Below are 15,854 nucleotides of genomic sequence, written 5' to 3'. Positions count from 1 at the left end.
TTTTCAGTAAAATAAAAAAATAAACTTAAAAATTAATGATATCACCACCCTCACACGTATGAAAACATAGCACAAAAATAAATTTAGGTGAAGTGGTGAGATCTCACCTCTTTTTTCACCTCTTTTTTCACCCTGTTGAATTCATTGCTTTATAACTCTCTTCCTTTCTCCAACTCTTCTAACTTCTTCTAAGTTCAGCAATGTTGTCCTCATGAAGTTTAATCTTTCTCAAAATTCCTTCTTTATCTAATGGTTGCTTTATCTTTCTAAACTGAACTCTACCATCCTTCATAGTATGAATGTAAAAACCTTCTGGAATAGTTCCTGATTTAATGTATTCTACCAAAAACTTTTGTTTCATTGCTTCAGTGACTTTATTTGTCATTTCAATCAAATAAAAATTTTAATATTAAATAAAATAACGTTATTTTTCAGTAAGGAAACGCAGGAGTTTTACGATTTATTTGAGGAGTAGGTTCTGGTTTAAATGTTGGAGTCGGTTTAGGAGTTGACTTTTGAACAGGAGTTTGTACTTCCATAGGTTCAGGAGTCATTGAAGGTTTTGCTTGTGAAGGTGTTGGAGTTTGTTTAACTTCAGCTACTTCAGTATTATTTACAACATTTGCTTTATTTCTTTTCAACATCATAACTGCTCCTGCTGTAGCTAGCAAACCTAGTGGGAGACCATATCTTATATAAGGACTTGACCAAATGCTATTTTTGACAGGAGCTGGTGGAACACCTAACCTTGGTGAGACTGCTCTTTGCCATTGTGCAGCTCGTAAGAAATATTCAATAGGTGCTCCATAATCGTTTGGTAAAGTTTGTTTCATAGATGGTGAAGGTTCACGAGAGCTTGATGAAGAACTCATTTATAAGCTTTAAAAATAAACGTTCATCCTTTATTCCTCACTGTCGTCCGTAGCTAAGTTATAGTCATCAATCTTATTATTGGTATGCCTGACGCACTGATGGCAAAGCAACAATCCCTCATAAATCCAATAAGTGGCTTTGGTACGTTTTCAGTTGCTAGTTCAATAGGTCCTTTAAACAGACAATTTGTATGTTATTGGAGCAGTAGATGTTTGACCTTGCTGGAAGCAAAAGTCCACTTCTGTTGGAAAACCACATAAGAAATGTGTGTTGTCATAGCTATCCCATTTATGTTCCACACTACCATCATCCACCAATGACCTCATAACATCTTCATTAAATCCTATCATATCATTGTTTGTATTGCAAGGCGTTCGCAACCATTTCATAAAATACAGGTCCATATGATTTTTCAGGTTCTGCAGGCATATTCCATAAGCTCCCATGGAAAGCTGAAGATATTTAAACTTAGGGTTCTCAAAATTAACATAATAGTTGTCTTTCTTTCTAAATAGTGCCCAAATACTTTTAACATTAATAGGCGTATAAGCTGCTGTAAATGTTGCACTTGAACTATCTGTATTCTTTGAGAATGAACCGTCCATAGGAATCCAATCATAACTTTAACAGGAAAACATAAAGCCTCGTTTGTATAATGTTCTACAAGTTCTGTATAAATGTTAGGGTCTAAAGAGAATGACTTTGGATGAATGAAACATTCATTAAAATCCATCTTTGTTCGAAATAGTTGCTGGGTTACAGTTGTAATAGTAACTGTTCCACTAGCTTCTACTGCCTTCGTTATCATAGTGAATGGTTCATTCCATGGAACAAATTTATTTGTCGGTGGATTTGAATCTGAAGCAAATGCAACTTTAAGAGTTGGATTGAAAGCAATGATATCATTTACAGATATAGATGTGCATTGTAAGGCGTCGCTACTGAACTTTACTTTAAGCTGAATGTTTCCTGCAAAAGCTGGAATAAATCGAATAGCTTCTAATGGAAGGAATCTTCTAACAGGAATTCTTAAACGAAGCTTAAAATCAAATGATTTTCCTGCTGTAATTGGACCACTAACAATTTGTCCTGTTCTGCATGTTCCCGAATGACTCCATACATCTTCATGTCGAGTCTTTGAGAAAACATCTACTTTCTTTATTTGTTCGGTAGTTTGTGAGTTTGAAGTTATATATGCTTCTTCTCTTGCGTTGTCTTGAGAATATACGATACGACCATTTGCAAGGATTTGATATCCAGCAACTGCATAGAAAGCGTCATCGAAACCAATCCAAAATCCTGGTGGGTTTGTTTTATTGGAACCTGAACCAATTTCTTTATCTACAATAAATTGACCTTCCATTTTATACGTAATGAATGTATTGTAAAGGTCCAACATATTTTCACCAGGAGGTGAGAGATTGAATGTTACCCATGTGTTATCTTTAGCAGTTCCAGGTTGTGATGGAATCTTTGCGTCAGAATATTTTCTATTAGTGTCACCAATTTGAACTGCATTGTCTATGATATCGAAATATGAGCGAATCTGATGAATATGCTCTGCTGGAGTAAATTCGTTTAGCTGTTCGTTCTGCATGTATTTACTTCAGATAAAAATATCTATTTACTTCATTATTCTCACTCTTCTTCTTGGCATTCGTGGTGGAAGTTGTTTCTTGACATTTTCAATGAACTGTACATTCTCTTTTGTCTCAACTTCTTTCACTGGTGGGTCAGGGTTCTTTGACTCGGTTTGTTTTTCAATGAAATTCACGAACTTTGCAATAAGCTCTTGGTTCGTTATTGAAAGTACATCTGGCTTCTTTTCTTCTGGTTCTATTGACTTTTCAGTTTGAATAGAAGGCTTAATGGGCTTCACCCTTGCCATACACCTTAATGTTGTCGCTCTCTGCATTCGCTAATGGAACCTTTCTTTTTCTTACGTATATTTTACCATCTTTACTCTGACTTACGTAATAGAAAGGATGTTGTATTCCTCTTGCGTCATTTAATATAATAGACTCTCGCTCTGATTTTGACAAGCTCATTTTACATCGGTTAAAGTTTTAATTTTGTTTTTTATCTGCAGTCAAATGACTCAGACAAGCCCTACGGACAAGACCCAAGGGGTCATAGATGTTGAAGCATTGAAGAAAGAAATTCGTGAGCAAATTTTATCCGAACTGAAGGAACAAAAACAAGAACAAAATCCAGAGAGACCAAAGAGAAAACTTAGTGAAAAACAACTTGCTGCATTAGCTGCTGGAAGACAGAAGAACCCACGTTTGCTGGCGAAGAAAGCTAGAGAAGAAGCTGAAGCAAAAGCTAAAGAAGCTGAAGCAAAGAAAGAGTAAATGGTTTATTTTTATCAGAATTAAATGTATAGACAAATACCTTTATCTGTTGCGTTCAGTAGTGAAAACCCTGACGTCAAAATAAAGGGGAACAGAGTAACGTTTAAGTTTCCAACAGACTGGATTGTGAACATAAATGAAGAGAAGTACATTGGCATAACATCTATGTATATAACACGTGCTTTCAGAAAGGTTGACTTTATACTTCAAGTCGAGATAGAAAATGACGAACAGTCTTTAAGCGCCCAAAACATTCACATATACAAATACTTTAAAGACGATACAACATTGCAACAATGTATGATTTCATTTAATGATATGTTCGAGAAAAAGTTCAACATTGAAGTACAAACTTTACAGCCTTTACGTGAGTTTCTTGCACAACTGAAAGAAGAAGGTAGTCAGCCACAACTTATAGACTTTCATTATGAATTTAATGAAAATGAAGATGGAACATGACTGTCAGTTTGTTGTATTCTCACCATTCAATGAAGTCGCTAAAAAGAAAGAAAATCCATTACGTATAAGATTTCAAATCTCTGAACCAAGTGATGATTTCAAGAATGTTTTCAATTATGATGCAATGCTTCCGAGGAAAAATGAATTTTCAAAGATTGTAACACCTGGCATTTGGGATAGAAAGCAAGCTATATTATATTCAAACTTAAGTAAGGGAGTTGAAAATGAGTTCATTGGTCATACAAGAACTTCACCACTTCCTAACCCTAAATACTATAAATTAACTGGCTTCAATCGTGAGTTTTGGATAGACATGTTCTCCACTCATGACCATAACTGCCCAGTGTTCTTACCTCCAGACCATAAGGACTGTCTCTACATTGAAGCACAACTCTTAAATTCTACAATGGCTGTATTGTAAAATCTACACTAGCTTTATTTTTATCACGAATGACCTCATTGCTGACAAAAATAAATGACCTCATTCATGACCTCATTCATGACCTCATTCATGACCTCATTCATGACCTCATTGCTGACAAAAATAAATGACCTCAGAACTTCAACTTACGAATAAAGCTTGTTTTAGTCGTTATTGAGAAGTTAAACTTCTCTTCAAAGCAAGGTTGACATGACTTACATAAGTCAAATCCAATCTCTTGACCGTCATAAAGTGCTTTATATAACTTCATAACACTGAACTCAGAGTCTTTGTCAAATTTTCCTTGCGGAACCATTAAACCTTTATCTTCATCATAGAAACACTGAACAGAGTCAGGAAACATTTCATTAGCGGTTAAAGCAATAACATCTTGCTTCACGCCTTTCATTCTGCAGTGAAATGCAACTTCATTTAAATCATTCGTGAGTAAGTCTATGTAAGTCTTCTTTCCACAAAATATTGACTTGTATGCTAAACTTTGTTTTCCAGGTGTTATTTCTGCGAAGTCACTATGAAACTGACCAAGGTTTTTACCAATGAGAACTCTTCCATAACGTTTCTCAAACTCTTCAGCTAAACGAGGGATATCTTCATTGTAGAGATGCATACTGTCGGTGTCGCTATAAAAGATGTCCATTCCTAAGTCTTCAGCAGTACAGAATACTTCACACATTATTCTCTTCGACATAGATAGAATGTTAACACCAAGTGGACAGAAGTTAAAGTGTCTGCAAATGCTTTTCGTTAGCTTGAAAATAGTTTTATCTGAACCATCCAAACCTTCGAACTTCACTATATGGTTGTAGTTTCTGATGGCATATCTTATAGCATCTTTGTCATTTACTATGGTTATTTTTGACTCAATAGGAGATAGAATAGTTTTGCCATAAATACTGTTCAGAATGAGCTTTATATTTTCTTGCAAAGGATTTCCTTCTTTCTTATACTTTAACCTTAACTCAAACAACTTCTTTACTTCATCTCTTATTCTAATATCTCTGTTTCCATCGTAATAGTATCCTTGCAACACTTCACATTTGACACCTTGATATTTTATGAGGTCTTGTAATGTTATATGGTCAACATACATGAGACAGCAAGTGTTTGAACTTCTGGGAACGTTAAGTTCTGGATTTAGTTCAGGGTCACAAACTATTAAAGGAAAGTGTCTATGTATTCCAATCTCTGTTATCTTAATGAGAACAAAGAAGCCGGACATAAACTTTTCACCAATGGGTTCCTTTTGGTCGTCATCGAATAAATGTCTCATGAGATACTCTGTGCTTAGCATCTCATCCTTCAATACTTTTGGAATTCCTTCTAAAGTATACAATCTTGCTATAGCTGATGGATATAATGAAACAGCGTCGAAGTCAGCAATGAGTTTCTTTTTGCTCTTTTGTTTCATGTTATCTGACAACATACATCTTCCACCTTGAATGCATCTCGAAATAAATTCTCTTGGTTTATTTGAGAGGTCATAAAGATTTCCATTCGGGAAGTACACTCTGTTCTCAAATAATTTGTTAGCAATTGAACAAATACTAACGTAGTCATAAACGTTTAAATCAAATTCAATATGTCATTGCGGAACTTAACAAAACCTTCTCTTAAAATTCTTACATCTTGTTTGCAATAAAACGTGCTATATTTTTCTAAGTCGAAGTGGTTCTCATCTATTCTGCAACCTTTGATGGAATCTATGTTCTTCATGAACGTTTCAATATCTTTTACAAACTTACATGCTTCAGAAATGACACCAGTTCTGTTGTCATTTGCTAACAAAACACTGCTGTAGTAGTTGTATGGAAATACTTCTTTCGGTCCTGTTTGTAAGTTAAACATAGCAGGAAATAGTTTAAGTTTCTTATTTATAACACTGTAAGAGTCTTTTATAATAATTGCCCTTCCTTTATATAAGCCAGTTATTTGCATTGTTCGTGAACCTTTAATGATGGGAGTTCCTTTCACTTCTGTCATGTGTCTTAAGATGAAGTTTATATCATAACTGAGGTTATGGAAATATATTAAACTCTTGTCAGGAAGTCGCTCCAAAAATTCTGTTGCACAGTTCTGACCCCAAATGCTTTCACTCACTGAACCATCTTCACTGTCATAACAGATGTTAAAAGCTTTATGAAAGCCATCGTACTACACTCAAAGTCAGCAAAGAAAACGTGCTCAGGAATGAACTTGCACTTATTTTTATTTACTTCTTTTGACTCGGCTTTCTTCTTCAGTTGTACACAATACTTTGGAGCATATGTCAAATCTTTAAATGGTGCAAGGTTCTGTTTATATAAGTCAGTCGTATATGTGAAAAGTTCTCCATAAGAAATAGGTTCGAAATATTTGCACTCCCACAATGTTTTCATAACATCCCATAGCGGTGTAGTTCTATCCATGCGAACTAATGTATTTACTCTCTCTTTGTATAAATCTTCATCTGTTTCTCAATGTTCATTCCACCACACTCCTTCAAGATTTCTATTAGTTTTCGAATGAAATATGTTGTCATTGGTAATCTTTCATTTAGCATGTAGTGGTCTTCAACAAGAAGTAAGTCAATAGTTCGAGCAGTTTCACATTCTTTTGGTATGTATCTCTTTATTTCATTATGTCTTGAGTCATTGAAGTAACCAATGGTAACATTAAATGCTATACCTGTTGCGTCAGAAATTTCTTGTACTTTACTTTGAGGAAAGTCTCTAACACGAATGACTTCTCTCATGTGGTCAATAGTTTCTTCATCTACTTCAGCCTGAATGCAAGCATAAACGAAACAATTGTCTTCTGTCATAAGTGCTGCAGTTCTTTTGTTCAATTCATTGAAGATTTGGTAGCGCTCAAGATTTATAGGTAATGTGCAAAGATACTTCCAGAACTGACCGCTTCTCTTCTTATAAAACTTCTTTTCACCAAGGATTTCATTCCAGAAGTCATCTATATCTTGTTTATCTCCTGTTTGTTTAAGTCTGTTCAATAATCTTTTCTGTCTTTCTGTCAGTGTGCTTTCATCTCTATATGGTCTCTTTTTTGGTTTGCCTTTCTTTACATCTGACATCGTTAAGCCTTCATATTCTGTTAAATCATACATCTTTATTTCAGTAAGATTCTTTATGTTTGTCAAGAAGAAGTCATAGTGCATTTCAACAATACCTGCAGCATTTGCTTCTATCTCTGATATAAAGTTCTCCTTCAAGAGCTGATGTAGTAATGTTCCAATATTATTGAGGTTTAACGTAGAACATTCATACTTTCCACCAAGTTTATAACATACCATCCATCTTTGTTGGGAGTTTATTTTAATCTTCTCTAAGAGTCTCATGAAAACCTTACCGAAATGTTTGTGTAAGTAGTCTCTGTTTGGTTCATCTAAAGCTTCGATGTTAAAGTCAATGAGTCTATTGCCTGACTTCACATTTCTCTTCCTATTCTCTTCATCTTTCTTTAACCATCTCTCACCTTCTTTTGGTTTGTCGTCAATGGAACGAATGACATCGTTAGCTTTGCGAACTTGTTCTATAGCGCTCTTAAACATCTCTCTTCTCTGTTGTTTCAGTGTGTCGTCTCTCTTTCGTGTTTCACCAACGTTTGCATTTGTTATGTCAAACATCTCTTGACGAACATCATGCGAAAGAGCTTTACGAGTATGACCAACGTTCGCATTTGTTATGTCAAACATTTCTCTTCTTACTTCATGAGGTACTGAACGTCTATGATATAAGTCAATAGCAACGTCATTTAAAGGAAATGCTCTTGCATGGACTTCGTCCTCGCCGCGTTGCGGCTTTATGAACTCATGAATTCTATCATAAGTTATTTCACCATTGTAGTCATTGAGGATGTCAGCGAGTGCTTTTTTGTTTGTTGCGTAATGCTTTGCTACTTCTATGTTAGCTTCTGTAAGAAGTTGTTTTATTTCCGAGTGTTCTAACTTAGACAACTTCCGATACATCTTTAGTAGGAAATAAAAAAAAATATTTTTTGAAAAAATTAGATTAGATTTTTTAAAGTTATTTTTCAAAATAATTTAATATTTTTATTATAATGAAACACATGCAAGATTGCAAGTTCTTTTCATACAATGCTCTCGCTACTGCCATCAAGAATGAGTTCAATAATGCTTCAAATGTTAATGTTATCTTTAACAAGAAGTTTGTGAAAGAATCTAAGTTTGGTCAGTATGTCAGACCATTAGCTATTGTCATTGACCGCAAACGTTATACTTCACAAGAGTTAGCAGTAGTTTTGAAACAAAAGAGTTTCTTCGTGAATGTCAAAGATACTCATTATACTGTCATAAAGAACTCTAATATTGACTTCTTCAGTATTGCTATGAATCTTTCCGAACAGAAAGAATATAAGAAGGGTGAAATAAATGTGAAATATTATCCTTCATCTCTGAAGACAATAACGAACAAAGATGTTATACAGAAATTCTTACCAAAGGTTGAAGAAGCTTCTATTGACATTGACGAAGGAAGTGAAATGGTTGAAGAAATAGACCCTGAAGCTATTTAAGCAAAAATATATTTTTGAATAACTGAAAGTGTCACCACGTCACCATGTGTCACCAGGTTAATTAACTTCTTTTAAAAATGATGACAACATGACATTTTGACAACACAGCAGGATTAATGCAAAAATGAATGTTATCGTTAATGTTATCGTTTATGTTATCGTTAATGTTATCAGTGTCGAACATAATTGACATGGAGCATTTATGTTATCGTTAATGTTATCGTTTATGTTATCGTTAATGTTATCGTTAATGTTATCGTTTATGTTATCAGTGTCGAACATAATTGACGTAGGATTCATGACTTCTTCGTAAATGAGTGTAAATATAGCACAAAAATATATTTTAGGTGAAGAGGTGAGATCTCACCCGTTTTTTCACCTCTTTTTTCACCTCATTCTCTTTTCGTTAATGTTGTCGTGACTTCTTCGTTAATGTTGCCGTGACTTCATTCTTCCTCTTTGAAGTTATCGAAATATTCTGTTATTTTTTCCTTCAGTAATGTTAAGTCTTCTTTGAATGTAAGTATTGTGCAACCTTTGATGTCATAGTGTGTTTGAGGAAGAGTATTTTTGACAATTTCCTTTATTTGCTCATTCGGAGTCATTGAAATCGGTAAGTTTTCACGATAGAACCAGTTTCTGTCAGATTTATATATTTTAGCTAAGTCATAAAAGCTCTTGTTGTTTCTTCTGACTAAATGCAACATAACCATATCTTTATCTTCTTCTTTCTCCAATTCTTCAGTATATATCATATACCTATAACTCTTTTCTTTTCCTTTTGGTACTGAACGCGGTATTCTTTTCTGTATGCTTTTGTCTTTGGATTCAATGACTTCATCTTTTGCTTGAAGTTTCTTTTCCATCTCTCCGCGTTCTGCTTTATATAGTTCATCTAACATCATGAAAATATAACAAGCATAACGAGGTGAAGCCCACATTGCTACAGCGTTTACTAAAAGTCTATGAACATAATAACCTTTCAAACCAGGAGCCAAATTCTTGCGATTTTCATACGGAATCTCTTCTCTCGGTTTTCCGAGGGAAGCAATCATATGAGGAAATTCTTCTAAAAGTTCTTTTGTCTGTTGGTTTTCAAACCAATGATATGCTTGCTTTGTAGAACGAAGAGCATTCATTATACTTTGCATTTGGTACATGTCATCTTTGACTGAACGAATGAGTCTCAATTGTTTGTTATACTGTATGTATTCGTATTCTTCATTTATGGCTTCATGAACGATAGCAGTTGTTGTGTTCTCTGATGTTGACATTACTGTCTTTATACGATAAAAAAAATATTTTATAAAAAACTAACTTTATTTTCTGACTTTCACAAAAGACCAAAAAATAAACGCTTTACATGTATTTTTCAGCAACTTCGTCAAATAATTTTATAGCTTTATCTATCTCATCTACTTCAAACGTTTCTTTACCTTTTGGGAGCACCATACATTTTCTCAAACTTCAAGTAGTTCTGTTTCAGCAGCTCTCATATCATTAACGAAACACAACCTTGACTCTATTGACTGTACTGTCATATCTTTGAGTTATATTATATGTCCTTCCTATCTTATATCTTTTTGTGTTGAAGTCCTTCGGTTTCTGAACGATGTAAAGTAAGCCTTCACTGCAACGTTCCGTATCGAATGAACCATATGTTATGAAGTTATATCCAACAACTGGGTCTAACCATAACAAAACTATTGGTATAAGACTTTTGTCTATAAGATATGCTCTTGTTCCATGAAATGCTACTGATATCATAAGCTCAGGATTTCTTGTCAAAATTTTCTGAGTTGAAGCATTTCTAACCCAGTCGTTTGTTTTCTTTCCAGATAGAGATATAATGTCTGACAAAGAATATTTGTTGTATTTCTTTGAGTATCTTACGTTTAAATCACCTATTCTAACCACTTTGGTGTCATTGTCTATCTTTCTAACTGTTTCAAACTCAATGTTTGTCATTACTGTCTTTACATACAAAATAAAAAAATAAATAAAAATAAAATTAGCGTTATTTTTCTAACTAATGAAATTCATTATTTTTGTGCTAAATTCAATAAAAATAATTTTTAGGTGAAGAGGTGAGATCTCACCCGTTTTCTCACCCGTTTTTTCACCTCTTTTTTCACCTCTTTTTTCACAAGCGTTTTACATGAATTGTACGATGTATATTTGAAATCCTAAACAATTTCGTAGCTTCAATTTCTTCTTTTAGTACATCGAATGTTTTAATCATGCCGAAAGTCTCTTTATATTTCTTCTTGACGTCAGACAGAAGGAAATCTTCTGCAGTTGGATAGTTTTTGTTCAGAAATGTCAACATATCCATTTTATCTTCTGCTGGCTTTTCTGCTTCTTTCTTTAAGTCTGCATAGTCGTTTCGCATTCTTTCTATCTCTTTGACTGAGTAGTTATATTTTCTTATTGCTGCTTTACATTTTGAACATTGCGGCATCATTTTTGCGTTATACATTGAAATAAAACCAGCTAGTACAACTAAGGCGTCAATGGTTTTCTTTAACTCAAAAGCTGCTGGTTTTATCTGTTCATTCCATACCTTACCTCTTCTATCTTTATCTCTTATCTGCCATACACATTTTGCAACTAATGAAACAAAGTTATCGTATGTCTTAAATTCTTCGGATTTGTAAAGGTCAGAAATATTTTTATAAACCATGTCGCAATCTTTGTCCATAACTTTATGGTTGCAATGATATCCTAGAAACTCATAGTTTACCTTTCGTATGAACTTCTTTATTTCTACCGAGTCAGTTGGTTTCACTTCTATTTCGTCGAATTCAGGAATAGTTAGTTTTTGCTGTTGGATTTCAGGCAATTTGGGTAAATGGTCGATGAGGTCCTGCATGTCATAAAGATATTCTTCATTTTCTTCATCCTGTGCGGTACAGTCTAAATTACTTGTTAACAGTTCTTGCTTTACCTTCTGGATTTTTGTTTCGAAAGTATATGAAGAAGGAATGAAGTTTTTCATCTCTACCAACATTGACGTAGGATTCATGACTAGCGAGTTTGGTGCTGTAGTTGTGGCTTGAATTGTTGTTGTGCCGATTGTTGAAATCATATCTTTTATACAAAATAAAAAAATAAATAAAAATAAAACTAACTTTATTTTTTCTATCTTAAGGAAATTCATGAAAATTCATGAGGGTGAAAAAAGAGGTGAAAAAACGGGTGAGATCTCACCTCTTCACCTAAAATATATTTTTGGTGTAAATTTATGACAAAAATAAATGGTACCATTAATAATACCTGACTGTTCTCATTCATGTCTGATTTACATCTAATGAAAAAGTTTAGAAGAATTTTCTTATTCTTTCTGGCTTATTTTTGTCTTTCCAGTACTCCCGCTCTAATGGTCCCAGATGTGTTGGCTTCGACTCTCTCAAGTTCTTAGATGGTATAACATCTTCAACGCCTCCTTCATATCTTACATTATAAGTGTCATCGTTTATGTTATAGCCAAGTATTTCAATAACCACTCCTCGCTTTGCTTCGTCAATGGTTTCAGCAAGTTTGCCATTACTACTTTCGACTAATTTATGACGAGGGTAAAACGCTATGGAGTCGTCAGCAGCTTTTATAAGATATCCATTACCTTGCGTAGAGTCTACGATATAATAGTTTCTACTTAACCTTAAACGTTTCTTTGTCAATGGTTTGTCGTCAAGAACTACACGAACTTTTGTACCAGGAATGAGGGTAAATTGTGTTGAATTTCTGATATTTTGTGTTTGACTTCGTTTCTTTTGTATATACTTTTCTTCTTGTTGTTGTGTCATTGAATTTGGTGTATGTCCTGTTGTAGAATGTGTTGAGGAATTATATACTTCGAGAAAATGTTTCATTGTTTCTTCGGTAAAGTCTCGCTCTTGGTTTAAATCTCTGAGCGTTCTTATGAAGCGGTTTATGATGCCGAGTATGTTATGGTTATGGTCTTCAGTAGTGTAGTGAGTTATGTTATGCTTAATGAGAAAATCTGTGATTTCATTGCTGAGGTATGCACTGTCTTGGTCTGATGTTAAAGTACTTGGGCTATGTTCTGCTACAAACTTTTGTAAAACTCTTAACACTTCACGAGTTCCTTTGTTCCTCATTGGATATGCATATGCTTTACGAGTGTTAACATTAATGAAGATGAGGAATGGTTTATGTCCTCCTTTTCTGCTTTGAATGAGAGTGTCAAATTGGTATGCGTCAGGAGTGTTGGAGTAAATTGGTAAAAAGTAGTCGTAAGGGTTTATTTTTGTTTGATGTACAACATTTTTGTCAAAGAACTTTTTCACTTCAGCTCTGTTAGTAAATCCCCAACTTTTTGCTGCTTCATTGAACTTCTTAAATGACCTCCATGGATGTTGTTCGAATACTTCTTTCAAGCTCATTTATGTAAAGTTAAAGATTTTATTATTCAAGACGCGTACCATGCGAATATAGTCACAAATGGTGGCATATAATCTGCACCCGAGCCTGTTGGATTTGTTGTGAAAGTATGGACATGATTTCCTCCGGTTCAGTTTGTCGAAAAGTCTTTTTTGCTGCATTGTTATAAGATGGAGATAAAACATCATTGCCAGCTTCATACTCTGAGTTGTATAATGGGTGGTCTCTTAATGAGTGGCTATGGTCGCCAGAAAAGTTTGTAGTTCCTGTATGAGTGTGCGGTGGAAGGTTTGCTTCAGTAATTTTCTTCGAACCTCCTGTTTGCTTTGAAGAGTTAGCACAGTATAAGAATTTGTCTACAATCTGCTGCCATGTACCAAAACCCAGAACTGTTGCTGGATTTGTTGAGTTCATTGACGTATAAATAGAACCAACAGGATATAATGTTTGAAGAATCTGAGCCTTCATTGTTTGAAGTTCATGTTTAACGTTTATAACTTTATTGCCATCTTCAATATTTATATTGTTTGTTATTAAACCATTAGGAAAAGTAGGAGGATAAATTCTTTGTTCTTGTACAGTTGCACCGTTTCTTCCCGTTTTTGTTACTATTTCGATGCATGCTTTAATTTCTTTAATCTTGATTGTTTGAAATTCTTCATGTGTATGGTTCTTGTCGGCTTTTCCATTAAGCGCAGCATTTACTTCCGACTTCTTTGCATAATTTTCATCTACATAAGTTTTGTCAGCTTTCTTATCTAACATTGCTGGTAGTTCATATGCTTCAAAGTTTCTGGCATGATCTTCGATATTCCTGCAACTGTTATCTAAATTGTTTAGTGTATCTTTTACGCTTGTACTTGGATTCTCTAAAGGTGCACTTGAACCAAGGTTATAGTTCAATATTATGTCGTCTGCTCTAACAGTAGTGAAGGATTCGTTTGTATGGTTCTTGTCAGCTTTACTGTCTAATGTAGCTTGAAGTTCATTTATATCGGAGATGTTGTGTTTATGAGATTTCAAAACTTTGTTCATTGCTTCGAGTTCAACTTTGTCAGCTTTACTTTTAATAGCATCTTCAAACGTTATTTTTGCCTTAACTCTCAAAGTAAATCTTGGTTCAACTAATACACCGTTAACATTGAAAGTAGAGGCATAAATTTCACCGGTATAACCAAATGCTTCTGGTGCTTTAGCTACATCATACTGTACAGTACAGCTTATGTCATAACCTTTAGCACGAATGTATTTATATCTTCTTTCATTAACATTTTTTGTCTTCGCTTCATCACTTCGTGTTAAATATCCATGGTAGTCCGTTATAATCTGTTCGTCTGAAGTTATATAATGAACGTGGTTCTTGACTTTATCACTCAGAGCTAAAAGCTCATTTTTGTCTGCTTTTTCGGCTAATTTCTCATTAACATCATTCACTTCTAATTCAACTCTTCCGCCAGAACTCTTATTATCATTAATCTTTTTCATTAATTCGGTAATTACGTCATAAAGACTATATTCTGTTTTCGGTTTTGTAAATAATGAGTCAAAATTTCTTTTCATCATTACATCGCTGACATTAATGATATCACCAATTCCTTTTTCATTTATTCTCTTCATTAATTCTGCAATAATGACGAATATATAATCTGTTAATTTATTCTCTTCATCGAGGGTTATAGAATGTTTTGAAATTGAATCATTAACTCCTCTAAATAAATCAATAACTTCAGGATACACGTTTTTAATGTCTCGAATAACCCGACCAGTATCCTGTTGTTCATGTTCTTCGTTCCCGTCGTTACGTGGTTTTATATCTCTAACCATCATCAACGCAGCCATAACCGGAGGGTTTGTTGCTATCTGTTCGAAAATCCGTCCGTTATGTACGGTATATCTAAATAATTTCTTTGTGTTTGTTAAAACATTTGAAACAAGTCTTTTAAAACCATCTACAAAATTTCCTGTTTCACCTAATGTTCTTGCAGCATTTACAAGCTCACCCATTCCCGCTTTTGACCCCAAAAACGTCCATATTGCATTTATTTCACTCTGTATAGTTGTCCATTCAGCGAAACTAACACCCGCATTCGCTAAGCTGAAAATGAAATTCAGTGGATCGAACTTAATTCCACCTTCTTTTTCAATTTCAACGAACTCACTAACATGAGATTTTAAGTATTCTTTCGTTAAAATTGTTTTCCCCGATGTTATGTCATTAACGAAACTATCACCGTCAAAAGTTAACGAATTCAATTTCGTCGTTGATGCTTTTATTTCATACACCGCTTTATCGATAGTTTTTGGCTCACCTTCTTTAGAAGCATATGAAACATTAATGAATGAATTATATGTATTCGTGAATGAGTTAAAATCAATGATTTTCATTAATGACGCCTTTAATGATTCATTTACTGTCGAATCCCTTAAAGCAATTAATGAACTGTCATTTATGAAAGGTACACTGCAAACCGTCGAGTTTGGATCAAATGCTGTAGTTGGTGCAGGAATATTAATGATATAAGTCATTAAATCATTAAGTGACGTAAATAATGTTGTCGTTTTTGATTTAATTTCTTTAGCATCTGTTATATATGGTAATTTTATTTCTGTAGTTTCTGAATTAAAGATATTCGCTAAAATGTTTTGTAAACTGTTTTGAACAGCTGTGTAAACCGTTGAATCCGGAACTCTTACGATTTCACCGTCCTTAATAAAAGGCATTGCACATGGTGTAGTGCTTGGGTCAAATCTTTTTGGGTTATGATTCAACATATATTCTAATGCTTCATAAACAGACC

At 34.1% G+C, this 15,854-nt stretch overlaps 9 protein-coding genes and 4 pseudogenes across 13 annotated transcripts, besides 1 other annotated feature; 2 read left to right on the top strand and 11 right to left on the bottom strand.

Moving 5' to 3' along the window:
- Positions 1–15,854: part of a mobile genetic element that runs on past both edges of the window.
- TVAGG3_1020810 (repellent protein 1 family) lies at positions 432–872 on the bottom strand (the record flags this gene model as incomplete). The annotated part of the gene is made up of 1 exon (XM_051254800.1): positions 432–872. One exon carries the CDS (start codon positions 870–872, stop codon positions 432–434), a length of 441 nt encoding a protein of 146 aa, XP_051080374.1.
- On the bottom strand, positions 2,498–2,921 carry TVAGG3_1020800 (annotated as a pseudogene). The gene has a single exon. A coding segment is annotated over exon 1 (424 nt).
- TVAGG3_1020790 (uncharacterized protein) lies at positions 2,967–3,227 on the top strand (the record flags this gene model as incomplete). Its single annotated transcript, XM_051254799.1, has 1 exon — positions 2,967–3,227. One exon carries the CDS (start codon positions 2,967–2,969, stop codon positions 3,225–3,227), a length of 261 nt encoding a protein of 86 aa, XP_051080373.1.
- TVAGG3_1020780 (organellar and viral DNA polymerase type B) lies at positions 4,241–4,516 on the bottom strand (the record flags this gene model as incomplete). The annotated part of the gene is made up of 1 exon (XM_051254798.1): positions 4,241–4,516. The coding sequence occupies one exon, from the start codon at positions 4,514–4,516 to the stop codon at positions 4,241–4,243; it is 276 nt and encodes a 91-aa protein (XP_051080372.1).
- On the bottom strand, positions 6,009–7,411 carry TVAGG3_1020770 (annotated as a pseudogene). The gene has a single exon. A coding segment is annotated over exon 1 (1,403 nt).
- On the bottom strand, positions 7,647–8,086 carry TVAGG3_1020760 (organellar and viral DNA polymerase type B; the record flags this gene model as incomplete). The annotated part of the gene is made up of 1 exon (XM_051254797.1): positions 7,647–8,086. A coding segment is annotated over one exon (440 nt), but the record flags the coding sequence as incomplete, so codon positions are not given.
- Positions 8,179–8,652, top strand: TVAGG3_1020750 (uncharacterized protein; the record flags this gene model as incomplete). Its single annotated transcript, XM_051254796.1, has 1 exon — positions 8,179–8,652. The coding sequence occupies one exon, from the start codon at positions 8,179–8,181 to the stop codon at positions 8,650–8,652; it is 474 nt and encodes a 157-aa protein (XP_051080370.1).
- On the bottom strand, positions 9,099–9,407 carry TVAGG3_1020740 (uncharacterized protein; the record flags this gene model as incomplete). Its single annotated transcript, XM_051254795.1, has 1 exon — positions 9,099–9,407. The coding sequence occupies one exon, from the start codon at positions 9,405–9,407 to the stop codon at positions 9,099–9,101; it is 309 nt and encodes a 102-aa protein (XP_051080369.1).
- TVAGG3_1020730 lies at positions 10,012–10,620 on the bottom strand (annotated as a pseudogene). The gene has a single exon. A coding segment is annotated over exon 1 (609 nt).
- TVAGG3_1020720 (organellar and viral DNA polymerase type B) lies at positions 10,796–11,740 on the bottom strand (the record flags this gene model as incomplete). Its single annotated transcript, XM_051254794.1, has 1 exon — positions 10,796–11,740. The coding sequence occupies one exon, from the start codon at positions 11,738–11,740 to the stop codon at positions 10,796–10,798; it is 945 nt and encodes a 314-aa protein (XP_051080368.1).
- Positions 11,973–13,058, bottom strand: TVAGG3_1020710 (integrase core domain containing protein family; the record flags this gene model as incomplete). Its single annotated transcript, XM_051254793.1, has 1 exon — positions 11,973–13,058. One exon carries the CDS (start codon positions 13,056–13,058, stop codon positions 11,973–11,975), a length of 1,086 nt encoding a protein of 361 aa, XP_051080367.1.
- On the bottom strand, positions 13,081–13,524 carry TVAGG3_1020700 (annotated as a pseudogene). Its single transcript has one exon. A coding segment is annotated over exon 1 (444 nt).
- TVAGG3_1020690 (uncharacterized protein) lies at positions 14,289–15,060 on the bottom strand (the record flags this gene model as incomplete). Its single annotated transcript, XM_051254792.1, has 1 exon — positions 14,289–15,060. A coding segment is annotated over one exon (772 nt), but the record flags the coding sequence as incomplete, so codon positions are not given.

The sequence above is a fragment of the Trichomonas vaginalis genome, chromosome I (genome assembly GCF_026262505.1).
Source record: "Trichomonas vaginalis G3 chromosome I, whole genome shotgun sequence".
NCBI classification, from domain to species: Eukaryota; Parabasalia; order Trichomonadida; family Trichomonadidae; genus Trichomonas; species Trichomonas vaginalis.
Note: the sequence above shows the minus strand (reverse complement) of the source record. Positions and strands in the feature narration are given on the sequence as shown.